The sequence below is a fragment of the Tiliqua scincoides genome, chromosome 4, assembly GCF_035046505.1.
Source record: "Tiliqua scincoides isolate rTilSci1 chromosome 4, rTilSci1.hap2, whole genome shotgun sequence".
In the NCBI taxonomy this organism is placed as follows: Eukaryota; Metazoa; Chordata; class Lepidosauria; order Squamata; family Scincidae; genus Tiliqua; species Tiliqua scincoides.
In genome coordinates, this window is record NC_089824.1 from 187,292,537 (window position 1) to 187,319,353 (window position 26,817).

At 45.2% G+C, this 26,817-nt stretch overlaps 1 protein-coding gene across 1 annotated transcript in view; it reads right to left on the reverse strand.

Annotated features, from left to right (window-relative positions):
- Positions 1 to 26,817, reverse strand: part of NAV1 (neuron navigator 1) — a 326,783-nt gene that overhangs the window by 25,838 nt on the left and 274,128 nt on the right. Inside the window, exons 7-11 of the mRNA XM_066626528.1 lie at positions 7,393 to 7,531; positions 6,712 to 7,009; positions 4,143 to 4,833; positions 2,780 to 3,238; positions 41 to 189 (exon numbers count right to left, since the gene is read on the reverse strand). Of these exons, the coding sequence (XP_066482625.1) occupies positions 41 to 189; positions 2,780 to 3,238; positions 4,143 to 4,833; positions 6,712 to 7,009; positions 7,393 to 7,531 (1,736 nt within the window). The remainder of the gene's footprint in view (positions 1 to 40; positions 190 to 2,779; positions 3,239 to 4,142; positions 4,834 to 6,711; positions 7,010 to 7,392; positions 7,532 to 26,817) is intronic.

The window sequence follows — 26,817 nt, forward strand, 5'->3', positions numbered from 1 at the left end:
GGCTCCAGAGCTTCCTTCTGTAAGAAATAAGGGAACTAACCAATATTTGTGAGTGGAGCCTTTCCAGCCAATGGCATGGAGAGAACGGGAGGAGAAGGCAGCTCGGACTGATCATCTGATTCCTGCAGTCCTCCAATGGTATGGGAGTGCCGCCTTTCCTTGGCATCTTCCTGGGATTGGATTTGATACCTGCCAAAACAAAGGTAAAGAATGGACCCAGACTGATGTAAATGCAGATTGGCAGTATTTTGAAAAGAGAGACTATAAAGGAACCCACGGGGTGAAGTTTTAAAATAGTTTTACCCTGCCTTTCTCCTTCCAGTGGGAGGCATTCAAAGTGATAGAAACAAGGAGATTATGATTATAAGGCATATCTTGCCAATATCTTTGGAACGAATCCCAATTTTACAATCAGAACCACATGGTCACTTCTTTACACTCACCAGGAGATTGTTGAAAGCATGAAAATGGTTAGAACTAACTGAGAAAAAGGCTCAACCCCTTTTCCTGATTATCCCAACTCTCATTTCCCTCGCAGCCTAGAGTTTCTTAGTACTGTCTGGATATAAAAGGGAGGGCTTAAAAATCTAGAGTGCAAATTTTTCATTCAAATTGACCAGTTGGAAAGAATAAGATACAAGTGCAAAGAGGCATGAGATGTCACTGTTTGCAGTTGGCCTGGTATCACCTTATTCTATTGCAGTGGTGAAGCTGTGAAACACTGGAAGTTCCGCATAAACCTTTCAGAGCTTTCTAAAGAAAGGTCAAGATATCATCATGACGTCCTTCCGAAAGGAAATGCATGAAAAAAGGTAAGCGTTCACACCAGAAATAGTTGATTACCAACCATAAAAAACATATACATAAAAACTATTAGAAGCAATTTAAGAATACAATGTTAAACAATAGGAATAAAACTATAACAACAGCAGCAGCATTTAAAAAATGGCATAAAAGCAGTGATCAAGGATGAAAAGGGTCCCTAGGAGGTTTTTCCTCCCTCTGCAAAGTCCAAGCAAAATACAATAAATAGGTTTTCAGATCCTTCCAGAAACCATATAAAGAGGGGGCTCCTCTCAAATATTCTGGTAACTGGTTCCAGAAATGTGGTGCCATCACAAAAAAACACACTGTGCCTTGCTGCACCCCCTTGGCTTCAGATGGCCATAGTATCCTAAGCAGGGCCCTATATGAAGATTGCAGGGGATGTGCAGGATTCTATGGGAGAAGGCGGTCCTTGAGGTTTCCTGGTCCTATACCGTATAGGGCTTTAAGGATAATCAGCAGCACCTTGAATTGGGCTTGGAATGGAATGGACAGCCAGCACAGCTGGAACAATGATATGCCAGGTTCAGCCCACTGAGTCCCAGCAACAAACAGGTCACCTCATTCTGCTCTAGTTGCAGCTTCCAAACCAATTTCAAGGGTAGCCCTATAGAGAGCTCATTACAGTAGTCTAAACACTGTAGTCTAAATCACTAGGGTAGTGTTCCCCAACTGTGGGTTAGGACCCACCAGTAGGTCACAAGCTGGTTGTTCGTAGTTCATGAAACCGACAAGCTGACAGTCAACAAGGAAAATGTACTGAGCCCCCACAGAAAGTGAAATTGAACTGTATGTGTGTGTTTACTTGCAGGTAGGTGACTGCCTCATTCTACTTCAAAGGACAGGCCAAGGGGAATGCAATGCCACCAGAATGGTTCCGATGCAATGAACACAGGTCCCACAACGAGAAGGAAGCCCCCACCCCAGTTGACAAGGAAAATTGCTTTGGCTCTTATCAAAGTCCAGGCAAAGGGTAATGCAAGGCCACCAGAATGATCCTGATCCAATATATGTGGAGCTCAACAAATGCAAAATAGATCCCTGTGGCACCCTGCAAATCAGTGGACAGGGTGCCAAACAGGTGAACCCCAACCTCATCATCTGGGACCAATCTGATGGGAAGGAGAGGTATCACTGCAAACCAGTGTCTCCATGCCCCAGCTCAGCCAGTTGGTCTAGGACACCATAGTAGATTTTGTCAAAAGCTGCTGAGAAGTCCAGGAGGACCAACAGGAATGCACATATTTCATTTACAGAGTTATTTTAAAATAAATGCTAACATAGCCATTAGAAAGAGGTACCGTAGTTCAAAACGAACAGCACTTACAAGGACTCACGCTCTGCATGAGTGGGGAAACCGCCCTTGCCAGGTATGAACAAGCAACAGAACTCAGAAGTGAGGAACTATAATCTTATCCCTGCTCTCATTTTCTCTGAGCAGAAAGGATGGGCCCCTGTTACAATTTTAATTTGCTTTAGAGTCCTGATTCAATAGTGCTGCAGAATCTCACTTTTCCCATTTAAACAGGCTGTAAATAGCATGTTCCAAATTATACACAGTTCAAGTTTGTCAGAGACACATTTGTTCTGCTGGTCAATTGTACTGGCATGACCACAGTGAAAAGGTAGTTTCTCAGGGCAAAAGAACAGAATGTCCGCATCTGGCTCCACATAACTCTAATTCATTAAATGACCAAAACATCAACTTGCTGTCAGCTGCAGGGGAGAGATCACCTCCTTTGGGATGCACCTTTAATTCACCTAAGATGCACCTGCTATGGAAAATGAACTGTAATTCTATCTGCCTTTACCCCACCTCCCTAGCTGGCTGCCCCCCTGATTGCACAGCAAGACTAACTGCACAGACTAGAACTGCTTTATGAAGACCCCCCCCCCCCGCCTTCTGAAAGCTTCCATTATGTCTCAGCATTTCATTTCATTTCCCTTCCCCTACCTTTCCAGATGTGAGATTCTGGGGCTCCCTGTCCAGGCCATCTCACTGGGCTCTTCTTCAGCAGGAACAGGAGGGGCAGGAGCAGTGGTGGGGGCAGGAGCAGTGGCTGCAGAGAAGGCACTGTGCAGGCTCATAGGCATCTGTAGGGATTCCATGCTCCTGTGCAGACCCGAAAGTTTGGGGTACATACGGGTTTCCTTGGGGATGCTGATGCCACCCATGAGCTCCAGGCCCTGGGAGAAGCTAGCAGAGTTAATGTTGAGGACGGGTGCAGGGCTGGGCGTGAAGCATGATGTAAGGTGGGTGCTTATACCCACTGGTGCAGGGTGAGGCTCTTGCAGCTTGCCACCATGCATCTGGTGGTGCAGCTCTGTTGAGGATGGCAGGTCCAGGCTGTTGGAGTTCACTTTGTCCAAGTTGGCCAAAGAAGGGGCTTTCACATAGCTCTTGGCAGCTGACCTGCAGAAAGTAGCACAGTCAAGGTAAGGATTTTGCATAGCCACAATCACATTGTGCACAAGGAAAAAAAAAAAAGGACCTTCAAAAACACAAAAACACTCCATGAGAGTTGTACACATTTTCACTATAAACTTGCTATCGGGCCAGTTCTTACAGCTATTCCAGTTATAGAACTGGGGATTTGATTTTAGTACAGAATTATAAATCTATGAATGCACGTACATGTGTACCTTCCTGCAGCAGTTAAGAGGACCATGAATGCACGGAAGGCAAGTAGAAAGTCATTCTACTACTAGGGTGTGGTGGGGGCACTGAAGAACAAGGCAAAAATTTGATAGCCAATGCTGTACCTAGGCAAATGAAACTGACTTCCATTTGCCTGGGATTTGTCATGCTGTGCGCTTTGATTCAAGGCTGGTCTGCACTAGCTGGCATCTGGACCAGCTACCATCCCTGCACAAATGTCTTCCCGCCTGGGGACAGAGGACTGTGCCAAATAATTCCAGTTCAACTGGAATTCAAGACCAGGTTTTGTGGGTTTTTTTCTTCCTATATGGAAGAGTTTAAATGAAAAGACTTTTAGGTCCAAAATTGTATTTGTCAAGGGTATTTCTTTATAATGGTTGTTGCAGTCCTGCACCCTGAGACCTATGAAATGCCAGCCCTGGCTTTAGATATATGCAATTAACTATCCTAACTGAAAAATGGCAGAGAGACCACACTGATATCTATTTCTTAGCACAAAAGTTTTCATTAAGAATTACACCCTTGCAAAAACTAAGTAATGAGGAAGTCACTTGGACCCAGAGGAGAGAAATTATGTGACCTGTAGGCCGAGCACCCTATACTAATGGAGGAGGCTATGAGTCTGATAAGACTGCTGGGAATAAACCACATTTCCTACCTGAGTGGTGTTGGTGGCAGCTCAGCCACTTTGGCAGGAGTCTGATGGACACCTTGAGCCTTTGGAGTGCTTTCAGGGGAGCCAATACTCTTGAGCGAGACACAATCAGAGTCCAGAGCCACAGCCTTTGCTTTGGCTTTCTCTTTCTCCCTGTCCGTTTGGTTCACTGGCACTGGGGTGCTTCGACCTGTACCAATTTTAGAGGGTTCCTTGAGCCGTGACACCGAGATGCCCCCTTTTGTGCTGAGGAGGCTGGGGTCAATGCTGCTGCTTACAGGTCGTGGTCCACTGCGCCCAGTCACACTCATGGAACTAGACTTGGCTGGGCGTGGCAGGCTGCGGTACTGGATATTGGTGCGGGCCCCAGGAGCCATGAAGCCAGGCTCCCCAGCATTAGAGACATCCAAGCTAGTTTTCCTGCCATTAACAGGTTTGACAGGGATGCTGGAAGTCTTTTGGATTTTTCCCAGCGTGGCTGACCCACCAGCTTGCATCACTGTGGCAGTACCCGTTGCAGGTGGCGGTTTCTTATAGCCAAAGGAGCCAGAGGTGCTGGTTCGTGTGAGCCCTGAAGGTGGCTTCTTAGCATCAGAAAGCCGATCTCGGCCAGCATCAGAAGATGAACGCTGCAGGCCTGCATTCTTCACTGACAGCTTGTTCTTGTCTGTTGCTTTAGCTTCACTTGGTTTACCTGAGTGGGGAGGTTAATTGAGAAAACCATGAGATCAAAGTTTGAAAGCAGTTACAAGGATAGTAGTAGTGCAAAAAAAGAGCACCACTATTCAGCCAGTGGTAGCACAAGAGATCAGCAAGGGATCTCCTATGATATACCTCCCCCCCCCCCCAACAAATCCCAAATGTCTATTGAAAGCAGGAAGCAAAAGTAATTTCTAACCATAAATGCTTTTGGATGCCTGCCAGGAAACAGGACATATTATGGAGATGTAGCTTTTTCCCATGCAGAAAGAAAGGAAGGTCAATCCATTACTACACCTATGCAACTGCTAAGCGCCCTCCCTTCTGACAAAAAAAGAAAGATTTGGACAAAACCAATTCCTCCAGGCATTCACCTGTCACAGGCAAATAAGAGAAACTGATGAAGCTATAGTTTAAGGATCTTTGGACCCACTAGCTCCCATGTTTCCTGAAAGCTCATTCCTCTGCTTCTAAATAGGAGCAGGAAGTGATAATTGGTAGCAAAAGTGCCAAGACGCCAAGCTCATGTATGGGGCAAAAGTAATCATAGGGGATATCTATGATATCCCCTATGATTACATTTGGTGAACATTACTCACTGAGAACAAAAAATGGAGGTAACCCCAAAAGATGGGGTAGCAGTGTTACCCCAGCTACCTATAGGCAGTACTAGCGAGCCACAGGCCATCACTCTCACCCTTGACTGACTAGCACAATTGCTCTACCAGTTAGCATGCAGCAGACAGTTACACGGGCTTGATGCTTAAAGCCTTACATGGCCTGGGACCAGCTGAGGAACAACCTTCTCCCTTAAGAACCAACACATCCCCTAAGGTCAGCAGAGGGGGCCCTGCTGCCTCTGGCGGGAGACCCAGGTTGATAACAACAAAGAACAGGGCCTTCTCTAAGACAATGCCTTTTATGGAACTCCCTCCCAGTGGGATTAAGAATAGCCATCTTCCTGTTGGCCTTCTGGCAAAGGCTGAAGACTTTCCTTTTCTGCCCAACCGCTTCCTACTTGCTTTTAGATTTTGTGGTTTTATTCCATATTTGGTTTTGCATGATTATTGCACTTTAATATCTCATTCCTCCCCTTTCTTCAGTTGTCACTTTTTTTTCATCTACAGTGTTCACTGCCTTCAGTACTGTTTATTCAGAGGAAAAGGGGAGACACAAATAATTTAAATAAACGAAACATCTGTATTATAGCCCAATTCTAGCTGACTGGGTTCAAGCTACCGCATATTGTGGTGGCGGAGGCTGCTTCACAGCAGTCTCAAAGCAGTCTCTGCTGACATGTGCTGCCAAGCAGGCTGCAGTGGCCACCTGCATGCAGGCAGATAGCTGAAGACCCACTAGAATAGGTAAAACTGTACAGAGGGTGGAAAAGGGTGGGGGAGGGTGGAACAGGCCTAGGAGGGCATGAGTTCGGTAGCAGTGGTGCATACTGAATCCTGATCTGATCTGCCTTCACGGATCAACTCAGACTTGCGCCAGTGATTAAGCTGGCTCAAGTCCAAGTTGACCCACAGTGGTTACTGTGGCTTACTCTGGGACAAGGGTACAAATTTCCCTGTATCCTGAGGATACTTCCAGCAGCCAAAAATCCCTTGTGGGATACAGCAGAAGCTGTGCTGGTGCACCTGCATCACTGTATGGAAATTCAGGTGTAGGTGCCTAAAATTCCCAACAATAATGCAGGACCAAATAGAGGTACATCCCTAGGATGCAGTGGGCACATTCTAGGTTTTCTCAGTGGCCTAGAGTTGGCCATACACTCTAGGTCAGATTCTCCAGATGAAGGAGAGGCAGATGCAATCATATACCTGCCTTGCTTGACAACATTTGTTTTTATTTGCCATTTCAACCTCACCTGCCACTTTGAGAGTTTGAGCTGTATGGGTAATGGGGGAAGTCACAGCCACAGGAGGTGTCTTGCCCTTCTTCAAGGACCCTGGTGGGCCCAATGTGACTGGCTTCTTCATCTCCCCGCCTTTGGCAGGAGCCTCATCACAGCTTTCAGAGCGTTCCCGTCGCCACTTGGAGGAACTGTGCTCCATTTTCAGACTCCCACTGTCATAGTCCATCTTCTTCTGAGCTTTCTCTTCAGGCTCACCGTACCAGTTGAGGCCACTCTCTGCCAGTGAGCGCTTCTCAGAGTCTGTGCGAAGCTGCATGGAATATACCAAGAAGTAATCAGTTTAGTATCTCCATCTTTACTGCCACCATTCTTTCCAGGCCTCTCCCAAGTGTTCAAAACAGCTGCAATATACTTCAGCTTAATACATGGAAAAATAAAAACAGCCCTTCAGCTTCAGAGCACAAGCCTGTATGCATCAAGGGACATAACACAAAGCACGCACTCAAAACTTAAGCAAGACACAGCACCTGTTTGGTTTCCATGCCCCAACAACAAGGTGCAGTGCCTGAAGTATTCATCTTTGTCCCCAGAAAACTAGCCTGGACTTGGGGGAAAGGCAATCCCATTCCTGGACTTCGTTCAGCAACTTCATAAAAGATTTTTCAGGACATCCTGATCACTTGGCCCACCTACCGCTATGGTGGAGTTCCTGCGGGAAGCTGTAGGGGTGGAAGGCAGGGAGTTGAGTGAGGAGCTGGCATTGAATTCTTCTGAGCTGAGGTTGTCCGAGGCATCGCTGAGGCCACTGCTGATGGAACTGCTCTCGTCCCAGCTGCAAAATGTAGGAAACGGCAATGGTTACACATGGACAATGTGAAGAAACTGCTAAGCAATAGAATCAGACATTCTCATCCATAAAAGAAAAACAAGTGAAAGCAGCTCGGAAAATTTCATGAATGAATTTCATTTTGGCTTCCCAGGGTTAATTGAACTGGAATAACTACCACTTATTGACTATACACTAACAAAGTATTAAAATACAGGAAGAATCTCATTTGAGTGTCAAGCTGCGTGGTTTGCAAAGTGTTCCAATGCAGAAACCAGGTTCTGCAGCTCAACTGAAATATCTGAAATTACAGAACTAGAAGGGAGCAAAATAGGCAGAGTGCTGGTTACAGACAGCCTGACCTTGGAGCATCCAGGGAGGAGAACTGGGGACACAGCAAGAATTAAGAATGTTTGCCAGCCCCCTCCCCCGCATGGGACAGAAGTTCAGGAACACCATGAACAGGAAGAAGCTTCTTCCCTATGTGGAGGGTCTGAGAGGAGCAGGTGGCCAAGGACGGAGAAATACTTTAATAAAATAAAATAAATGGCTCTATTCATCTCCTCTGGTGCTTTGTACATCAAGCTCTAAGAAGGCTAGCACAGACCAATTCAAATCATGATAGAACCGTATATAAGAGTTTGTTTTAACAACGTTCAGGTGTCTAAACCCTTCTTTGGGGTTTGCTGATATAAGTAAACCGATGAGTAGCTTGCCAGATACACATACAGTCAGGTCTCAACATATGCACATTCAAGTATATGTGCTCAGCAACAAACAGAAAAACAACAGTTTAAATAGCACAGGCGATTCAGTCAACTCACTAAGTATATGCCCCCGAGTATATGCCCTGGAGTAATTGTGAGATGGGAGAATGCATCTTGTCTCTCCTAGTGTGATTTTAGTTATTAAAGCAACAGTACATATTTTTCAGATTTAGGGTAGTTTCAGCTATACGTGATTTCCCCCCTTACACGGCAACTCCCAAATCTAACCCTTGTGTAACATGTGACCTGACTGTATAGGAAACGTGAAAGGGGGGCAGGCTAGTCAATGTATTGAAGCAGGAGACCAACAGATTCAGGCATCACCAGATGTCTACATTGTAACATTTAATGTGTGTTGCTGCCAGTGTTAGCCAACAGCCTCAGGCAACCTGCTCCCTGAGGCATCTGGTGGGCCACAGGGAAATACAGGAAGCTGGACTGGATGGGCTTTGGTCTGATCCAGTGGAGCTCTTATGTTTTTATGACTCTGAAGCACAGCTCAGGGAGATCACTAACGGAAACAGGAGGAATTGGCTTGGTTTAGCATGGTAGGGTTATTGTCAATCTTTAGCACCTGTTAATATGGAAGACTGCCAGAGAGTAAGATGCTTGGATTCCAGGGCAAAAGAGCTTTGGTCAGGAACTCTGCCAGAGCACTGGGAGGGTCTTATCATGTTCACATTCTCTCCTTTTGATCAAAGTAAGAGGAAAACACTTTTATTCCTTATGTTGCCACCTGTCCCTGTTGACACCATTTTCTTGCGCCCTTACAAATCACATAGCATAAGCCCTAAAGCTGAACATAGGCATATTTCCCTTGCATTATTCATCCCTCGTTTCAAGACTGGACAGCATTAACCACTTTAAAGCCCTATACTGCTCTGGGCCAGGGTATCTTAGAGATTGCCTACTCCCATACAATCCGGCTTGTCCTCTTAGGTCATCAGAGAAGGCCCTTTTACAAGAGCCACCACCAAGGGAGGTACATGGGGCGATGGCAAGAAATAGGGCCTTCTCAGTAGTGGCACCAACGCCAAATTCCCTCTGACTTACGAACTGCTCCCTCTCTTGAAACTTTGCTATGAGGCCTGAAGACTCTTCTGTTTAGACAAGCCTTCTGAGTTCCTGGCCTTTTTAACCTTAACATCTTTTAATACCTTTTTAACACCTGGTTACAGGCCTGGATCCTTTTATAAACTGCTGCTCTGAGCTCTTTTACACTTTTATCTGACTGCTGTTTTTAAGATGCGTTTTACAAATATGTTTTATCTTGTTTTAAAATTATGTTTTTAATTAATTAAATTAATTAATTAAATTAATTAATTAATTACAACCACTGTTGTAAGCCGCCTTGGGTTTCTGTGGGGAGAAAGGCAGAATATAAATAAAGTTAATAATAATAATAACAGTTACTCAACAGAAGAAGTGAAGAGATGATTGAGCCTTTTCTGCCCTCACTAAGAATTCTACAAAAAGGTAGCTTTTGATTTCCATTCTCCTTATGGTGAATTCTAATGACCAGGACTAGGAGAGCACCAGGACACCAGAGTTGGGTTTGATAGTTAAGCAGGTGAGACACCTAAGCCAAGCAAGAAAACAAGGCTGGTAGAATGGGGTAGGGAGGACACTTGACACTCCTGCTAAAGGCATCTTTAATATGCCTTCACTCCAATCCACAGATTCCCTTTAGCAGCTGTGGGCTGCACTCAGACAGCTTCATGCCAGAATCTCCAAGCATTCACTCATTAAAACAGATGGTTGCAAAAGTGGTGATGGGGGGAGCTAATAAGGCAGAATATTTTTAGATGGGAGGGAGAGAAAGAGTACAAAATGCTTCTGAAATCCTGGCCTAGAACAGGCACCTCAACCAATACAGGTTAGCAGCCCAAAAGTAATTATAGTCATTTCGAACAGTGTTACTTGTAAACAGCATTACAGTATTAATAAAGATGGAGAAGAGACAAGATGGATCTCAAGCTCATGTGCCCTAGAAGCCACTGTGAAAATGGGCAGATTCTTAGGGTTCAGCCCTAACACATATAAGATAATACAGGAGCCCAAGGACATTGCCCTGCATCTTGTGTATTAATTGGTAAATTGATACATCAGATTGGGGTTGCACCTTCTCATACTGAAGCTCTGTGTGGCATGCAGAAATTCAGCCTGTGAAGCCTTTCGGCGCTGTGATCTAAATGCTGCAGAAAGCAGCACCTGTTTGCAACAACCTTCATTATTGTTATGGAGTTTTGTTCATGTGATTAAAGGTTTAAACTTATATTTTAAACATGGGGAGAGGGAGAGAAGAATTTGAATTTTAACCACTTGGAAAACAAATTATGTTAGACGGATGCTGCTGCTCAATAAGCCTGGTCTTGCTCCCTCTGATCACCAGTGTCGCATACCCAGGTTTCTGCGACCCATTCCAAACAGGCTCAGCGGACAGGATGGAATCGACTCTTCTCCCTTCATCTGTAGTGGCCAAATTCTATTCCCCTCACTTGTCTATTTCCAAGTACAAAAGGCAAAAACTGAGAATTTGCTGCAGGGATATTGCAACAGTGTTGGAAGGATTTTTGGAAACATGAGAATGAATGCACAAACTAAAAACAATCTACCTCCCACCCAGCTCTTAACCCCACACTTCCTGCACTTGTTCCAGTCCCCACTTTCCTGCCTGAAAGAGCTTCAGTTGGCCTCCTATCCCCCGTCAGTACCCAGCACCTTCAACCCCAACCTTCTCAATGTGACTAAAACAGGAAATTATAACAGTAGACATTGCAAAGGAGACTTGTTGGAACACACACTGCAACAGACAAGATACACAGCTGGAAGTGGTGGAGATGGCCTGAAGAGGGTGGGGACAGCAAAGGATCACATTTATAGTACTTGCTCTCCAAGGACCTTCTGCACTCTACTTCCAAATCAAGTCAGTTTGTAAAGGCTCATTACCAATAGTCAGGGCCATACAATGAGAAGATAAAGGGACAAGTTTCGATCTTTGAAAATCTCTACACTCAGGATTCTCAAAACAAATATAGTACTAAAAAAATAAAAATACTTCCTCCACTGCCACACTTCTTACATACAGCATTAAGATGACTAAGGGCCCAATCCTATACAACTTTCAGCACCAATGCAGCCATAAAATAAGGCAGTGGTTCTCACACATTTAGCACTGGGACCCACTTTTTAGAATGAGAATCTGTCAGGGCCCACCAGAAGTGATGTCATGACTGGAAGTGATATCAAGCAGGAAAAATTTTTATGTCCTGCTAGTTTGCAAAGCCCTGCCATCAGAATAATGGTCAAAGATGTGTTGGTTGCTTTTTTTTAAATGGAAGAGGGAAGGAATTTGGGGGAGGGGCAGCTGAAGACTGTATGACACCCCAGTTTATCTGTCCCAAAGCAGCCAAAGAAGCAGAATTTGGTGGATTAACTCTTGAGCATCTTTTATTTTTCTTAATAGCAGGCAATCTCCTAGCAGGCATTTGCTTTTGCTAGAGCTCATCAGAACTAATTAGTGCTACAACCTGTTCCCAATGCCAGGGCTTAGCCTGAAACACATGAACTAACGATAAAAAAGCACACATCCCTGAACTTATGTTGGTCACCTGAATCTCAGAGATTGGGCGGGGGGGGGATAGCAAAGAAAAGCAAAGGACAGAAGGTGCAATAAGATTAAACCTAGAACCTCTCTATCCATTGGCCTTGTAACTTTCTTTGGGATAAACAGGAAGGATGGAGACCAGAAACTGCTAATGACATCTTCCAGCCTCAGCAATGGAAGCCCCAGCAATCTTGCTGTCAATGCCCTAACAGGCCATGTGGAAAAGTCCCATCTTTTTAGCTGTCAATCAAGCCATCGCAAGTGAAGAATGCTGCTCGGTCACTGTATTGCTCTGAAGCTCCAGGCTGCAGTGGCAGCTGCCATTTCTCCCCAAGGTCCATCTTCCCATCAATTGAGGGACCCACAGGGTATCCCAGTGCAGGCTGGAACAGAGCTCTTTCCATCAGGATAAGCACAGCCCTCTTTCAGGTCACTGCTCGAGTAGGTCAGTAGAAGCCCCCTAAGCCATTTTAGTAAGTCTAGACAAGGTCTGGGGCAGAAGCATGACAAATGCCAGCTTTCTGAGTAAAAAGAGTGAGGCTGGAGAATGAGAGGGAAGCCACTTCCCCACCCCCAGTGTCTCAGCTTTGGCTCTCGCGCTTCAGTATGTGAAACAATGCATCAGCTGCTCATTCCCAGAGATATCAGGGTGATCCTATGAGATGAAGGAAACTGTATGCTCACATTCATATCTAATGAAATCTCACACATGGAAGGGTCTTTGAATCAAGAGAATATGGAAACTGCAGAACATGCAAGCTGTTTAGCAGGGCCGTGTTCACAAAACAAGGGAAATACAGTTATCAAGAGCTAGTGATGGTTTGGAGATAACAGCTTGGAACACCAGAGGATGGCAGCCATACTGCAATAATTACTTCACGTTTCAGTCATGCCTGCATAGAGGAACAAATGTTTACTTACTAAAGTTCAGTAAACCCAATGAAAAGCTGAAGAAAACTAATAAGGCTGTATTTGGTGTCCAGATGTGAAAGCTGAGATAGGAACGATGTGTAAAAAACAAAGAACCAGATTCCCTAGGCTATGTTCCCCATTAGTCAGACAGATATCAAATTTTGTTCACCCTCACCAAACGTTCATGCACGCAAACATTTAAAACTTGCTATAAGATATCTATTATAGATCTATGATACTTTTGGAATACTGTGTGCAGTTCTGGTTACCCTATCGCAAAAATGATATCATAGAACATGAAAAGGTACAGAGAAGGGAAAATAAAATTACTAGGGTAAAGCAGCAAATCCCTTGTTTCTTATTTTATTTATTTTTCACATTTTTATACCACCCTTCGTCCAGGGAGTTCAGTTCCTTCCCCTCCTTTTGCCCTCAAAAACAACCTTGTGAGGTAGGCGAGGCTAAGAGATTTATGAATCTTTTCAGTTTACAAAAAAAGATAACTGCAAGCCTGTGCATGTCTACTCAGAAATCCCACTAATGGAACCTGCTCCCAGATAAGCGTATATAAGACTTTAGCCAAAAATTAGGGCCGTGATAGTTTTCTAGCATGTTCACAATCCAGAGCAACCATTCAGCAGTAAGTGGGTGATGTGCACTAATGTCACAGAGGAGCTTTAAATGTCAGGATAGCTCATACCTCACTTGCCACTGACTGATAGCACAAAAAGGCAAAGCAGATTACGGCTTAAACTACTCGCCTATATGGCGATAAATCTGTGCCCCAAACTCACGGGAGAATCGCTCCCTCATCTTATCTCCGCAGTCACCTAGTGGGCGGAGGGGGCGAGGGGGGCATTTGCACGGGGGGGGGCTTGGTAGGAGGATGGGCAGCTGCGCCTCCCCCCAGCCTGCAGCCTGCCTGGAACCTGGGAGGAGGCAGAGTATAGGGGGTCAGCCTGCCCGCTGGCGCTCCCCCACACCCTCTCAGAGCCCTCCACGCGCACACCCTGCCACAGTCCTGCCGCCCACAGGGGCAAGGAGCAGAGCAGGGGCGCCCTGGCTGCCACCACTGCCACCGCCAGACCAAGGAGGGCAGGAAGCGTGTGGGGATCGTCCTGTGCTGCTCCCTGCCAGGTGCTACCCGGCGCCTCCCTCCCTGCTGGCCGCAGCCGCGGGGCAGCGCAGGTCATTCCCCAAGTGCTCCCTGCTCTCCATTGATCCAGCGAGCAGCGGCAGTAGCCAGAACGTGCCCACTCCGCTCCCTGCCACCGCAGGCAGCAGGACTGTGGCAGGGAGTGCAGACAGAGAGCTGTGAGAGGGTAGGTTGCCCTCGCATGCCCTGCCCCCTCTGGGGCTCCTCCGAGGCTCCAGGCGCAACCGGCCAGGTGCAGGCTGGGGGGAGGCACAGTTGCCCATCCTCCTAATAAGTCCCCCCCATCCAGGGTGCAAATGGCCCCCTCCGTCTGCCTGGGTGACTGCCCCGCATGCCCTGGCTCCTCCGGCTTCAGGAACAATGAGGGGAGCGGCTGGGTGCAGGCTGGCAGGAGGTGTAGCTGCCAGGAACTCCACATGAGGCCCGGAGGCACCACTGCCCTTCCTCCACAGAGGGTCTACTTCCAAGTACATCAGGTGCAACTATGTGCAGCTGCACTTGCTCAGTCACTCCTTGTTGCTTGTCTCTCTACTCCAAACTGAATTGCACACTCCCAGTTGTGTGTTCTACGTAGAGCCTTTGGTTTAAGGCACCAGGAAATTTAAAGGAGGATTTCATTAACAGTTCTACTGGTATGCTGTTTCCAGTGTACTCAGAGCCTAAGTATGTGAGGGCCCATGTCTACTCAGAAGAAAGTCCCATTAAAGTCAATGAGGCTTACTCCCAGGAAAGTGTGGATGGGATTGTGGCCTTATTCCGATAGTGTTTACAAATGGTTGTTAAGAGCACAATTTTAAAAATTAGTGAATAAAAATGTATCTAAATGATCTATAAGATAGATAACAGTTTTTAATAAATTAGAGACTATTTTTAATACTGTTTTACTATACTATGCGTACATACTATGTACACATAATATAGCAAAAACAGTATTAAAAATAGTGTATATGTATTTATACATACTATGTATATATACTGTGTTTTTAATACTATATTTTTAATAAATTAGCGACTGTACAGTTCTTAGGTAACAATTACTGGTAGGTTATTTTTCAAGATTTGGCTCTGGTAAAATCAGACAAAATTAGTCAGACACAGACAACCCCCTAAGTTTAACCCCCGACTTATCCGAGGGTCATAAATCCCATGATTTTAAAAGCAAGGCCTGCCCTCGACTTATCTGTGGGGTCGACTTATGGGCGGTTTGTTCGTGGTGGGTATGGCGGAGGTTTCCCAAGTTTAAAATGTACTAAAACTGAAACCTGTGGGCAATGTGAATATTTTGTCACGTAAAGTTGTATATTTTATACAAGCTAAGAGAAATTGTTGATGATGAAGCTACAAATTTAGGGTCTTTGGGCCACTAGATCCCATGTTTGCTAACAGCTCATTCTGCCCAACTGCTGCAGGAGGTGATGTACAGTAGCTGCTACCAGTCTTTGAATGCCACCTTATTGGCACAAATAAGTAACTTATTAGTGTCATGAGTTTGCTGGCTGTATCATAAGCTACTAACTGCTAATGACATGATGCTTATGGTACAATGTTCGACAAGAGAAGTGCAATCAGAAATTGCTCTTCAACAAACTTCTGGACATGGCTATTCAATTCACCGGTTGCCAATATGTTCAGCACAAGCAAAAGGAAGCATCTTACAAATTACTAAACCCATTATCACTAGATGTGGCAAGGGTAACTGGATCAGCTGGTTTAAAAAAAAAAAGATTAAACCAAATTCACAGTAGATAGTGCACCTAGTTATTGGGCACAAGAGCTCACAATCGGACCTTATTCATACTCAACTACCTCATAAATCTCAACTACCTCTTGCTTGTCCTCAGGGACAAACAAGGATGGCTATGTCTATCATATGTTGCTTGGGCTCTTCCCAGTGGGATCGAGATGAGATAGAATGTTGGATTAGACAGAGTGTTGGTTTTGGTCAAATTAAATGTATCACCAAATGCTGCCTTTTGGAGCATTTATTGAGCTTCACATTCATCAAATCAGGACCATTCCGGTGACCTTGTATTTCCCCTTACCTGACCCACAACACAAACTAAAGTATGTTTGCTTATTCATGAGTAAATACAAACTCACATGTAAACACAAATGTGTAGCTTAGTTTTGCTTACACATTCATCACCTTGGAGGGAGGGATTTCTCAGGTGTTTTGGGGGGCTGCGTTCATCAGATTGGGACCATTTTGGTGGCATTGGATAGCAATGGACCAAGTCGTGGTCATCTACTCATGAGTAAATGTGCAGTGCAGCTCCGTTTCACTTTCCATAGGGCTCCATGCATTTTCCTTCTCCGTTATCTTGTCAGTTTCAGCTTTGCAACCCACCAAGTGGGTCACAATCCAGTCTGAGAATCCTTGATCTAAGGTAGAAGGCAGCTTCAAATGTTCACAGATAGGGCACTGGCACTTCTTTGGAACTCCCAGCCTCTTCCCTTCAACTGCAAGATCCATTGATTTAAAAAAATGTGAGAGAATGGGCTTTCTTTCACTCCAAATTTTCTTATGAATGCAGTCAATAGAAGATTCCCCTCCACCCCATGTTTGTCTGGCAATAAGTGAAAGCCATGACTACAGTCTTGTTGAACCTTAAAATCTCTCTCTTCTGGACAGAGGCAAAAGAATAAAGAGCAAATGCATTCCAAGGTCTATTTGTATAGACCAGGGGTGTCCAAACTTTTTGGCAAGAGGGCCATATCATCTCTCTGACACTATGTCAGGGGCCGGGGGGATTAATTTACATTTCAAATTTGAATAAATTTACATAATATATTAGAGATGGAACTTTTATGAATGAATGAAGGTCCTGCAATAGCTCAAGGCCTATAAAAGGCCTTGAACAAAATAAGGCTGACCTTTGCTGCTGCTGTTACATCACAGATGTGAAACAGCAAGCAGTGAAGGGAACCCTCGTTCCACAGCTCACACAAGGTGTTGAACAGTTGACCGTCACACTGAGAGCAGTTGCATCGGGCCAGCACAGGCTCCAGCAAGTCTTCAGAGAGCCAGAGGCTCATTGGAGACTCGGTGCTCCCCACGGGCCAGATTGGGAGTCCTTGAGGGCCACAAGTGGCCCCAGGGCTGGGGTTTGGGCACCCCGGTATAGACAAACTGAATAATTCAATCAAGATTCTGCAAAGGGGACTTTAAAAGGAACTTCCACAGACCACAACACTCTGGTGTTCTCAGAAAAGGAGTCAACAGACTACACTGACTTTTCTGCTTCCACCAAGCTTTGCAGATACAGGCAGCACATCATATGGGTAGTCTTGTGAGTAACTTATTATGGCCATTCAGGCTGCAGTGTGATCAAGGTACAGTGACGTTTTCCTCAAAGATACAAAATGGTGGTAAAATGGTATAACCGCATAATTGCAATTTTCCAAAACTGCTTGTTTGTGACTGGTTAAGGAGGCTGGTAAGTGCCATGACCTGCTATTATAAATTTACAAAGCTAGAGGAAGAGCTGTACTTTCGTGGAATGAAAAGCAGTCAATTTTAGACAAAGGCAAGTGTAGTTAAATCAAGTTCAACCCTTTAAACAACAAATGAAGTGGCCAAGAACACATTAAGATCATTCCACCCTCATTTTGGCTGTGATGCAGCATGCATTGGTTCATGATGAGGAGATGTTGCCCCCTTTGATGAACTATCTTCCAATGCACCTCTCTCTCTCCCCACCCATGACGGGATGAAAAGCAGGACTGTCAGGCAGCCAGCTTGCATGGTTTGTCAAACACTGCACCATTTGTATGTGCACCGACAACTGCATGAACATATGGAGGGGGCGGCCCTCTTCCCACTGGGAAAAGCACCAATACTAACAAGCCTTCTGGCTTGTGAGAGCCCTTGTTTGCAAACTCAGCTTGTTTGGAGCAAAGACAGACAGGATGGGGGTGGGGGGAGCAAAGAGAAGAAGAAGAGGGGGAAAAGGACAGAACAAGGAGCTCAGTGTCCTCTTCTTCAAAAGCTCAGCTAGTCATCACTTTAAAACAGGAAAAAACTTACACATTCTGGGCCCAAACCTGCCAGGTGTTAGATTCCCTGTGATCATATGGCAATGGACAATAGGCTAGTCTCTTCCACATCCCATAGTTCACATTAGTGGAGCTCACTAGCACAAAATATGTAACATTACTACCCACAAAGTTAGCTTCCTGCTACAATGGATTATACAGTAAAAAGGTACTCATAGGCATCATGGCCGATAAACCTGCAACATTGCTAGAACAAGGTTCCCAAGGCATTGTTTAGGCATGCCAGGTTCTCAACCACCATAATATGATTGAGATGATCATTCTTATTAATAAGGCACCCTTAAGCAAAGAACTTTAAAATGTATGTACACAGGACCTTTATTGGCATAGATAAAGGAAATATAATTTAAAAAACTTTAAAATGTAAAAGGCAGTCAAGGAGGTAATGTGACTTCAGCAGCTTACTTGGGATGCAAGTCACTTCCAAGAACCACCAAAAGATGGGAAGAGAAGATATTTTCTAGGTCTTTTACCATCTCATTCTCTTCCTTTAGCGATTCTGAAGGAATCAATTTAAGCAAAAACTAAGGGGGGGGGGGAACAGTAAATAATGATCAATGTATAACAGAAAGGATTCATCTTCATCTTGCCAGTGAATTAAATTCCCAATGATTTTAACAGAACAAGACTGAAGCCCTCACTGAAGTAAGCATGATGCTCTAATGGGGCAAGAATCCAGAAGACTTCCAGTAGAACATTTGGTCTTTTCTGTCATGGATAGCAACAAATAATCTGATTTAACAGCATTTCATTAGCATTATTATGCTCCTCTTACAAGGAGCATCTGTGGTCAAACTGGCTTTCTATACAAACCAGAGAGTAAGACATTATTTTGTTCCATGCCATGGGAAATAAAGATACAAAATGATGCTAGGTAAGTCTTCCTTGCTGAGAGGTGAATTAGAAGCAAACCAGCCCAGTGGGATGGAGAAGGGCACAAGATTTGTCTTGGACAGTGAAGACGGACTGGTCAACAATTCCTGTGCTCTATCGGAGCCTTCACAGAATGAAATACCATAACTACTTTTCCTCTACACTTTATTAATACAGGTTGTCCCTCAGTACCTGCAGGGGTGCAGTTCTCCTCCCCTCCCTACCCCCACTGATATCCACAGACACCAGGGTTTACTTTATAAGTGCCTAAAATTTTCTAAGTCAGAAAATAAGTTTCTCCACCTTTGTGCTGCAAAGTTGCTCCATTTTCAGAGTTGCAAAGAAGTCTTTTGCCACTTGAGTCCTGTGACTGCCTCTTTTGGGCCTGGCTTGCCCCAGAATGGATCACATGATGCAATCTGGGTGAACCGGGGCCAAGGGGGGAGGGTTGTGCAACCTGGAAAGGGCTTCTGAGAGCACAAAAGACTGCCCTGCAACCCTGAAAATGGAGTGATTTTGCAGCACAAAAATGGGGAAACTTATTTTCGGACTTATGCAGACAATTTTAAGCATTCTGTAAAAGCCGACCAGGTATCTATGGCATCCACAGTGAGTTTAATCCACGGGTGCTGGATCCATGGATACTGGGGGCAGACTGTACACACTTTCTGCTCAACTCAAGGGCCTCTACTGGCCATTTGCTAAAGGAGCAGGAAAGCACTGTGGCTTTCACAGCAGCTGAAAACATTCAGAGTGAGGTGACATATCTCTTTAGGGGCTGAAATTCATTAGGGCTTGCCTGGCTTCATGCCATAAATATCTGTGGTTTGTGCTTAAAATGCCATCTAAATTGCCTCTTTGATGCTTCTGAACCAGTAACATGGAGGGAATTTTGCTTTAAAGCACCACCATCAAATTCTGGAGGGCTGCTTATGAGGCACTGAAGGGAGAGGCTACAAGAAGTCTGGCATACCACAAGGCAAAAGCACCACAGAAAATCCCAAAGACAGAAAGAGGCTATGATAATCGAAATGATTTTGGCAGCTCAGCATGGAATATAAAACCCCTCCCTCCACTTTCTGATTCCATCCTTCCCTTGACCTCACAATCACTACTACAGTGAGGGGGAGTCAGTCGTCTGCCTCATTACATGTCTGTGGTTTGAAGCAGTTCTGAATAAGCCAAGCTAATCCAGCCAGCAAATCCCATGGCGGCAAGGAAAGAACCCTATGGAAAGAAAGGTTTGTGGGTGAGAGCAGAAGAAGGGAGGCTACAACTTTCAATAACAAGTTTGTGAGAAATAAATTCCCTGGAAGGCAGAAATCCAGAGGGATCAGGCTCCTTTTAGCACTGCAAGATTGGTGCAGACATGGTGAACTGTCAGGGTCGTTTACAAAGTCTTCCCAATTGGTGGCTCTCTAACACAGTGTTTCTCAAACTGCAGGTCAGGACCCACCAGGTGGGTCACGAGCCAATTTCAGATGGGTCCCCGTTCATTTCAATATTTAGTTTTAATATACAGGTGGAGCCTATTTATCCGCATTAGTTCCGTTCCGTGACTCAGCGCAATTAACAAAAAACGCGTTGTGCTGAATTCCATAGAGTTACGCAAACATGCTGCAGCTTGACACTTCCGGATGGAAGGAAACTAAGGCAGCTGTTCTCAATCCCCTCTGCTCCGCTCTGCACTCAGCCCTCCTGTTGCCAGCTGTCCTGCTTCTTTCACAGTTGGAATGGTGAGCTTGCTTGGGAAGCCTCGTCCTCTGTGTCCCAGACAGCCTCCCAACAGCGCTGCAGGTTCTCCTTCTCTTCACTGCTGCAGCCCCTGTAGCCCTCTCTGGTCACCGCCATCATGGAAGCTCCTCTGCCCCGGAGCATTCTGGGACTTGTAGTCTGGCTCTCTGCTCACCCTCACCTGTCTCTCCAAGGCTTCCCAAGGCTTGCTTGGGAAGGCTTGCTGGAGCAGGAGAGCCTGTATCATTGGGGGGGGGGTAGAGGAATTCAGCAAACACCCCCTGGTTTTTTTTAAAAGCAATCTCCTTTCCTCCCCCTCCTGAGCCCTCCCCTTTGCCAGCTGTCCCACTTCTTTCACAGGTGAGATGCTGAGCTTTTCACAGTCCAGCCCTATGCATTTCTACTCAGAAGTAAGACCCATTCCAGTCAATGGGGCTTACTCCCAGGAAAGTGTGGAGAGGATTGTAGGCTAAATCTCATGCTTTGCTTGCGTGGTGATTGCCTGCACCATGGGGGGGGGGGGAATTCAGCAAACACTCCCTGGGTTTTTTAAAGCAATCCCCTCTGTTGCTACCACACCTGCCCCTCTGTGTGCGTGTGTGAGAGAGAGACACACAGAGAGAGAGAGAGAGAGAGAGCGCGCGAGAGAGAGAGAGCGCTCCACCTCACTGCATGTATTCTGGTTACACAGGGTTTTCCGCCCCCCCCCCCTTCAGCCTCAGCTTACTTTTCCTTCGAAATAGGAACCTCTTCCATGGCTCCAGGGCTATTCCCTGCCTGGGAGAGGTGGAGCCTTTTTGCAGTGTTTTGGGCTGCCTGGAAATGGTTCGAGACACCAGCGCAGGGCAAAGGAGGCAAAGATGTGTGTGACTTTCAGTACCCCCGAACCATTCGAATTGAGACAAATCCGCAGATAAAAAATCCATGGATAAATAGGCTGCACCTGTATCACACTTGATGCTACCATGGAATGTGACTGCATTTGGGGAGATGTTATAGGTCTGTACTTTTAATAGGCTACAATGTATATGCTTTAAAAACAATGATAATTAAAGAGACTTACTCCTGGGTAAGTGTGAGTAGGACTGCAGCCTAGGCTTCTTAAAAAAATTTCTGTTTGATGATGTCACTTCTGGCTACGACATAACTTCTGGTGGGTCCTGACAGATTCACGTTCTAAAAAGTGGGTCCCAGTGCTAAAAGTTTGAGAACCACTGCCCTAGAACATTCTATATATAGTTAGTGTAAACACTCAGGTTTGGTCATTTCAGATTTTCATTAACAATTAATTTATCAATTGAAATTTACTGAACAGAAAGGCAGAGAAATCCTCCAAACTGGTATTATTCCTGAAAAAATGCTATTGTTGGGAGGATAAAGACACAGTATCTGGGTAGTCCGAGACACTATATCCACATGATTATCTATTGGATTTTTTTAAACTCCCATTTTCTTGGCTATTTGGCCACGTGGGTGGGAAATGGGAGACTCAGAGGCATTACATTTTATTTATTCTGACCAGGAGAGTATTTTTTTTTTCTGCACTGAGTGAATCCAGATGGCTCAGAATTTGGAAAAAGCAAGAACTTCTCTGTGACCCCACATCTCTCTCTCTGCCAATCCTATGTGCTATTCGCATGGCAGGCCACCCACCCAAAATTTGGACATTACACAGTGTCAAATTAGTCCAAAACCGAGGAGAGTGAGATGCTATGTGCCTTCCAAAAATCATGCAATGAAGTCGCAAGTTGGTAGTGAAAGTGTAGTTGTGTTTGTTCTGGGTCTATGGAAAGCTGAACTTTAACACTTGTTTGTCAACTGATTGCCATCTTGCCATATGTTTATAGAGTATGGGAAGCTTAAAATTCAACTCACTCTTGCTCAATGCTATCTACTGCAGAATTGCCATTTTTAAGAGTAATTTTGGGGGTAATAATTTCTTTTGTCTGAGTGTGTAATAAAAGCCAAAATGAGCAGCTCTCTTTTTTTTCTTTATTTAAAACATGTCTAAGAAAGTAGAAATGAAAAGGCCAAGATATAGACCTTTGTAATGTATGAACTAATAAAATTCAAAACTAAGACATGTCTAAAGAAGACAGTAAAAGATTTGTGTCTTCTAATTTTAGGAGTCAAGTTCAAACAGTCTTCCTACCGCTAGATATAATAATGTATAAAATATGGGAATATGTGGACTCTTTAGGGTGTGGATCTTTCTCATATGAGACAAGCAAGACTATGATATGAGATATGAGACAAGCAAGACTAGACAAGAATGATAGCCTTTGAAATACAGGCTTCCATCTCCAGTCTCCTCCCACCCACATCTTCCTATAAGGAGTGCTGAGAGCCATGTAGAGAATCCTAGATGACAGTACCAGTTCTTTTCCCATCATTTGTTCACAGACCCGACTCCCTTCTAGCCTGGTCTTCCCTCAGCATGTACCAAACAGAAATATTTGGGGACACTCCAACTGCACTCTTTCCCAAAATAATAGCAACCATCAAATGCAGACTATGCAACCAAACATCAGGTGGGGTTAGGCAATAAACAATATTAAGTGTTCCTATAAATGTATTTCAAGTAGCTAGTCAACACAAACCTAAAACTAAAGAAGCTTTTTTCAGTCAGTTAATCAAAACTGAACTCACATCTAGACTTTCTCAATTGCCTTGAACTAATGGCCTGAGCTGACCCTTTAAAAAACACAAAAGTGGTTCAAAATTACTCAATAATCCAGCATTCTGCTTTCCACTGGATCAGTTGAGTGCCATCAGTCCGAACTGTGAGCTGTGCCCAAACCCCGGCCCTGGGCCACTTGCAGCCCTCGGGGCTTCTCAATGCAGCCCCCAGTCTCCAATGAGACTCTGGCCCTCCAGAGATTTGTTGGAGCCCGTGCTGGCCAGGTGCAACTGCTCTCAGCATGAGGGCGACTGTTTGACCTCTTGCATGAGCTGTGGGATGAGAGCTCCCTCCACTGCTTGCTGTTTCACATCTGTAATGCAGTAGTGGCAGCAAAGGAAAGGCAAGGCAAGGCCTTTTTGTGCAAGGCCTTTTATAGGCCTTGAGCTATTTCAAGACAATCATTCATTCATATAAGTTCATCTTTAATATATTCATTTATGTAAACTTATGCAAATTTATTCAAATTTTAAATGTAAATTAATTCTTTTTTCCCTGGCCCCCAACACAGTGTCAGAGAGATGATGTGGCCCGCCTGCCAAAATGTCTGGACACCCCTGCACTGGATGACCCAGGACCAGCCAAGTCATGAGACAAGGGGAGATGGGCTGCCTCAGGCAGCACCCTGCACCCATAGGACACCTCCCAGATCCTTTTTGCCCCTTATCTCTTCCTTCTCACTATTTTTAAACAGAGTGGTGGAGCAGGGTGGAACAAGGCCAGGAGAAGCATGGCTTCCTTGTTTGACCCTTCTTTGTTGTATTATTTCAGAACTGTAGCAGGGAGAGGAGGAGAAGGAGAGCTGGACAAGCTGGGGAAGTTCACAGCAGGCAGGTGCAATGAAGATCCTGATGGGAAGTGGGTTGCCACTACCTCTCCTCCTCCTCCTGTGTGTTGTGTGTACACACTCCTTCCCATTGCACAGGGTGGGCAGCTGCTACAGGGGGTGACAGAGGCACCACAACCTTCAGGCTTCACTTCCCATTGGGCTCGGCCTGACATGAATGTTTTATTTTCCTTTTTTATTCTGCTGTATATATTTGTTGAGGGAGGTGGGAGCACAGTGGCTTGCTGAAGGTATCCTGCAAGCTTATGGCTTAGGTGAGATAAGAACCAGGACTTCCTGGCTCACAGCTCAGACTGATGGCACTCGACTTAAAGCAGCAGGTCAACATAGAAGAATCATTTTGCAATAGGGATAAGGGGGCCATCTGTTGCTTTTGCAGACTGGAGGAAGGTCTTGAACACACAGAGGAAATCCCTATGGAACTAAATTTGCTCTTTCACACTACTGGATGGAGCCACCAGCATGCACTCTTACGACAAATATGACCCTAAGCAACAGGAAGGCAGCGTTCCCAGCTGTGATCCTTCGGCTGTCTGGCATACATTTAAGTTGAAGCCTCACGGGCAGGCCTGTACACAGGGATGGGGATGAGATGAACATTTTCTTATGGAGCACAAATTAAAGTGCGGGGGGGGGGGAGAAAAAAAGGAGGATAGGCACAAAAGGCTCATTTACAAGCTCCTGCTTCTAGGCTCCAGATTTTCTCCTTCACTGTATTTGCTTTTTCATTTCAAAACAAAAGGACCGAACCCACAGCACTGCCTGGCTTAACAGCCTTAATGAGGACCAACTGTGAGGGAAATGCTGACTCAGCCTTTTGTCATCCAGCCACATTTGCTAATGTTACCTCCGCCCACTCATGGCTCCCCCACCCAGGTAGGCTATAAAAATACAACCTAATTTGGGGACAGCTCCAGTACATGTACAGAAGGGAGAAGGAAACCAAGGACCTAAAGCAAGCTACCTCAGCCTTTCTTCCCCCAAATCCTCTTCTGCAAACAAAGGAGGGCTGGACTTAAACCACTGAAGTCAAACACAAAATAATTTTCTGTTTTAACCTCCATCCCCTGGGGGCTGGGGATAAGAATAGGCCATCAGTTTGGCTGTACTTGTCATAAGAGGCGACTAAACAGCCACTGGGTAGATGGGACTCGTCAGCCTGGGAAGGCAGCTCATCTGAGAGAAGGAAAACTCTGATCCCAAACCTCCACTGCCTTGTGGCCACATCCAGTTATGGAAAAGGCTTCAGGAGTCAACCTCGACGCAAAATCCGGAGCCGGAGTCCCTGAGGCAGTTCATGGCTGAACACAGTCACATTCTGGCAACTCCTGCGACGCCGCTGGAACCAACCGTATTGGCCTCTGCCGTTCCATTGGACCATTTCAGCGACGTGGAGAGGAGGGATTTGCTGCATGGGTAACAGCCTATCCTCCATACCTACTTTACCCAGGCTTCGCGCACTGGAGAGGACACTCTGTTCCAGAACCACCATTCAGAGCGTGACACCATAGTCTTCCGAGACTGAAGGATGCCAACACCATTTAACCTCCACTTTTTGCAAGAGAGCACGGCAACATATTCCTTTCCTAAGCTTCTTTGAACACATGATCTTCCCCCAACTCCTTATAAGAGACAGAGCAGCTAACTTCAGGTTGGGAGAATCCCCTTGCGCAATAAAACTCAATCCTGAGTTTTCCCTCTGTGAATGTCTATTCAATGTCACCAACCAGCTTTCCCCATCTAACAATCAATCCTTGTAGCTGTGACAGAATGATCCAGCATTAGGTAGGATTCCTGTACCTTTAATAATTATGTGTCAAAAAGGGAGTTTTGAATATTTTCCTCTTCCACACCACAGTGAAAGAGATGGGGCTTCTGCCTTTTATTCACTGGGCATTAGAGAGCAAAGTTTGGAAGAAGGCAGTTGAGCTAACACCCACCACCCTGGGAACTATATATGAAATACAAGAATTGGAGCAACTACTATGCCACTGTACATCTCTCCTGGGTGATAATCTCTCCTGGGAAATGTTAACGCACTTACAGCACAATCCTATACTTGTTTACTCAAAAGTAAGCCCTATTATATTCAGTGGGGTTACTCTCTTCTCAAGCCTGGTCTACCCCATGCAACAGAATGGACTGCACCCCTTCAGACTGCAGGTTGGTGACAGCACTTCAAAAACTTCCAACAATAACTTCCTTGTGAATAAAAAACACGCTTATCAAGAAGAGCTCTAGCCCAGGCTTTTTGTCTGCTGTGTTGGTCTTCTGTTTGTGGGGTTTTTTTAAACACAGGAGAGCATTAAAAAAAAATTTATCCCCTACACGTTGTCTGCAATGATAGAATTCATTCTGCCATCTCAGTCTGCAGAACAAGCCTCAAACTACATTAGATAGATAGCCAGTGAAGCTGTGTGTAGGGTGGGTTTGGTTGTGCAAACATGGCCAACAGCATCTACATAGCACTCAATTATCCTTTCAGCTATTACCCTTTGCTATTACTCACTAAAATTATTTTTGGAGTAGACTTATTTACCAGCCAGAACCAAGAACAATTTGGACAGATCCATCCAATTCCCTACCTCAGCCAAACAGCATTAATTCTCTCTCGGCATCACCCACACACCACTTTACCAATTTACTGTCATCCCAAATCA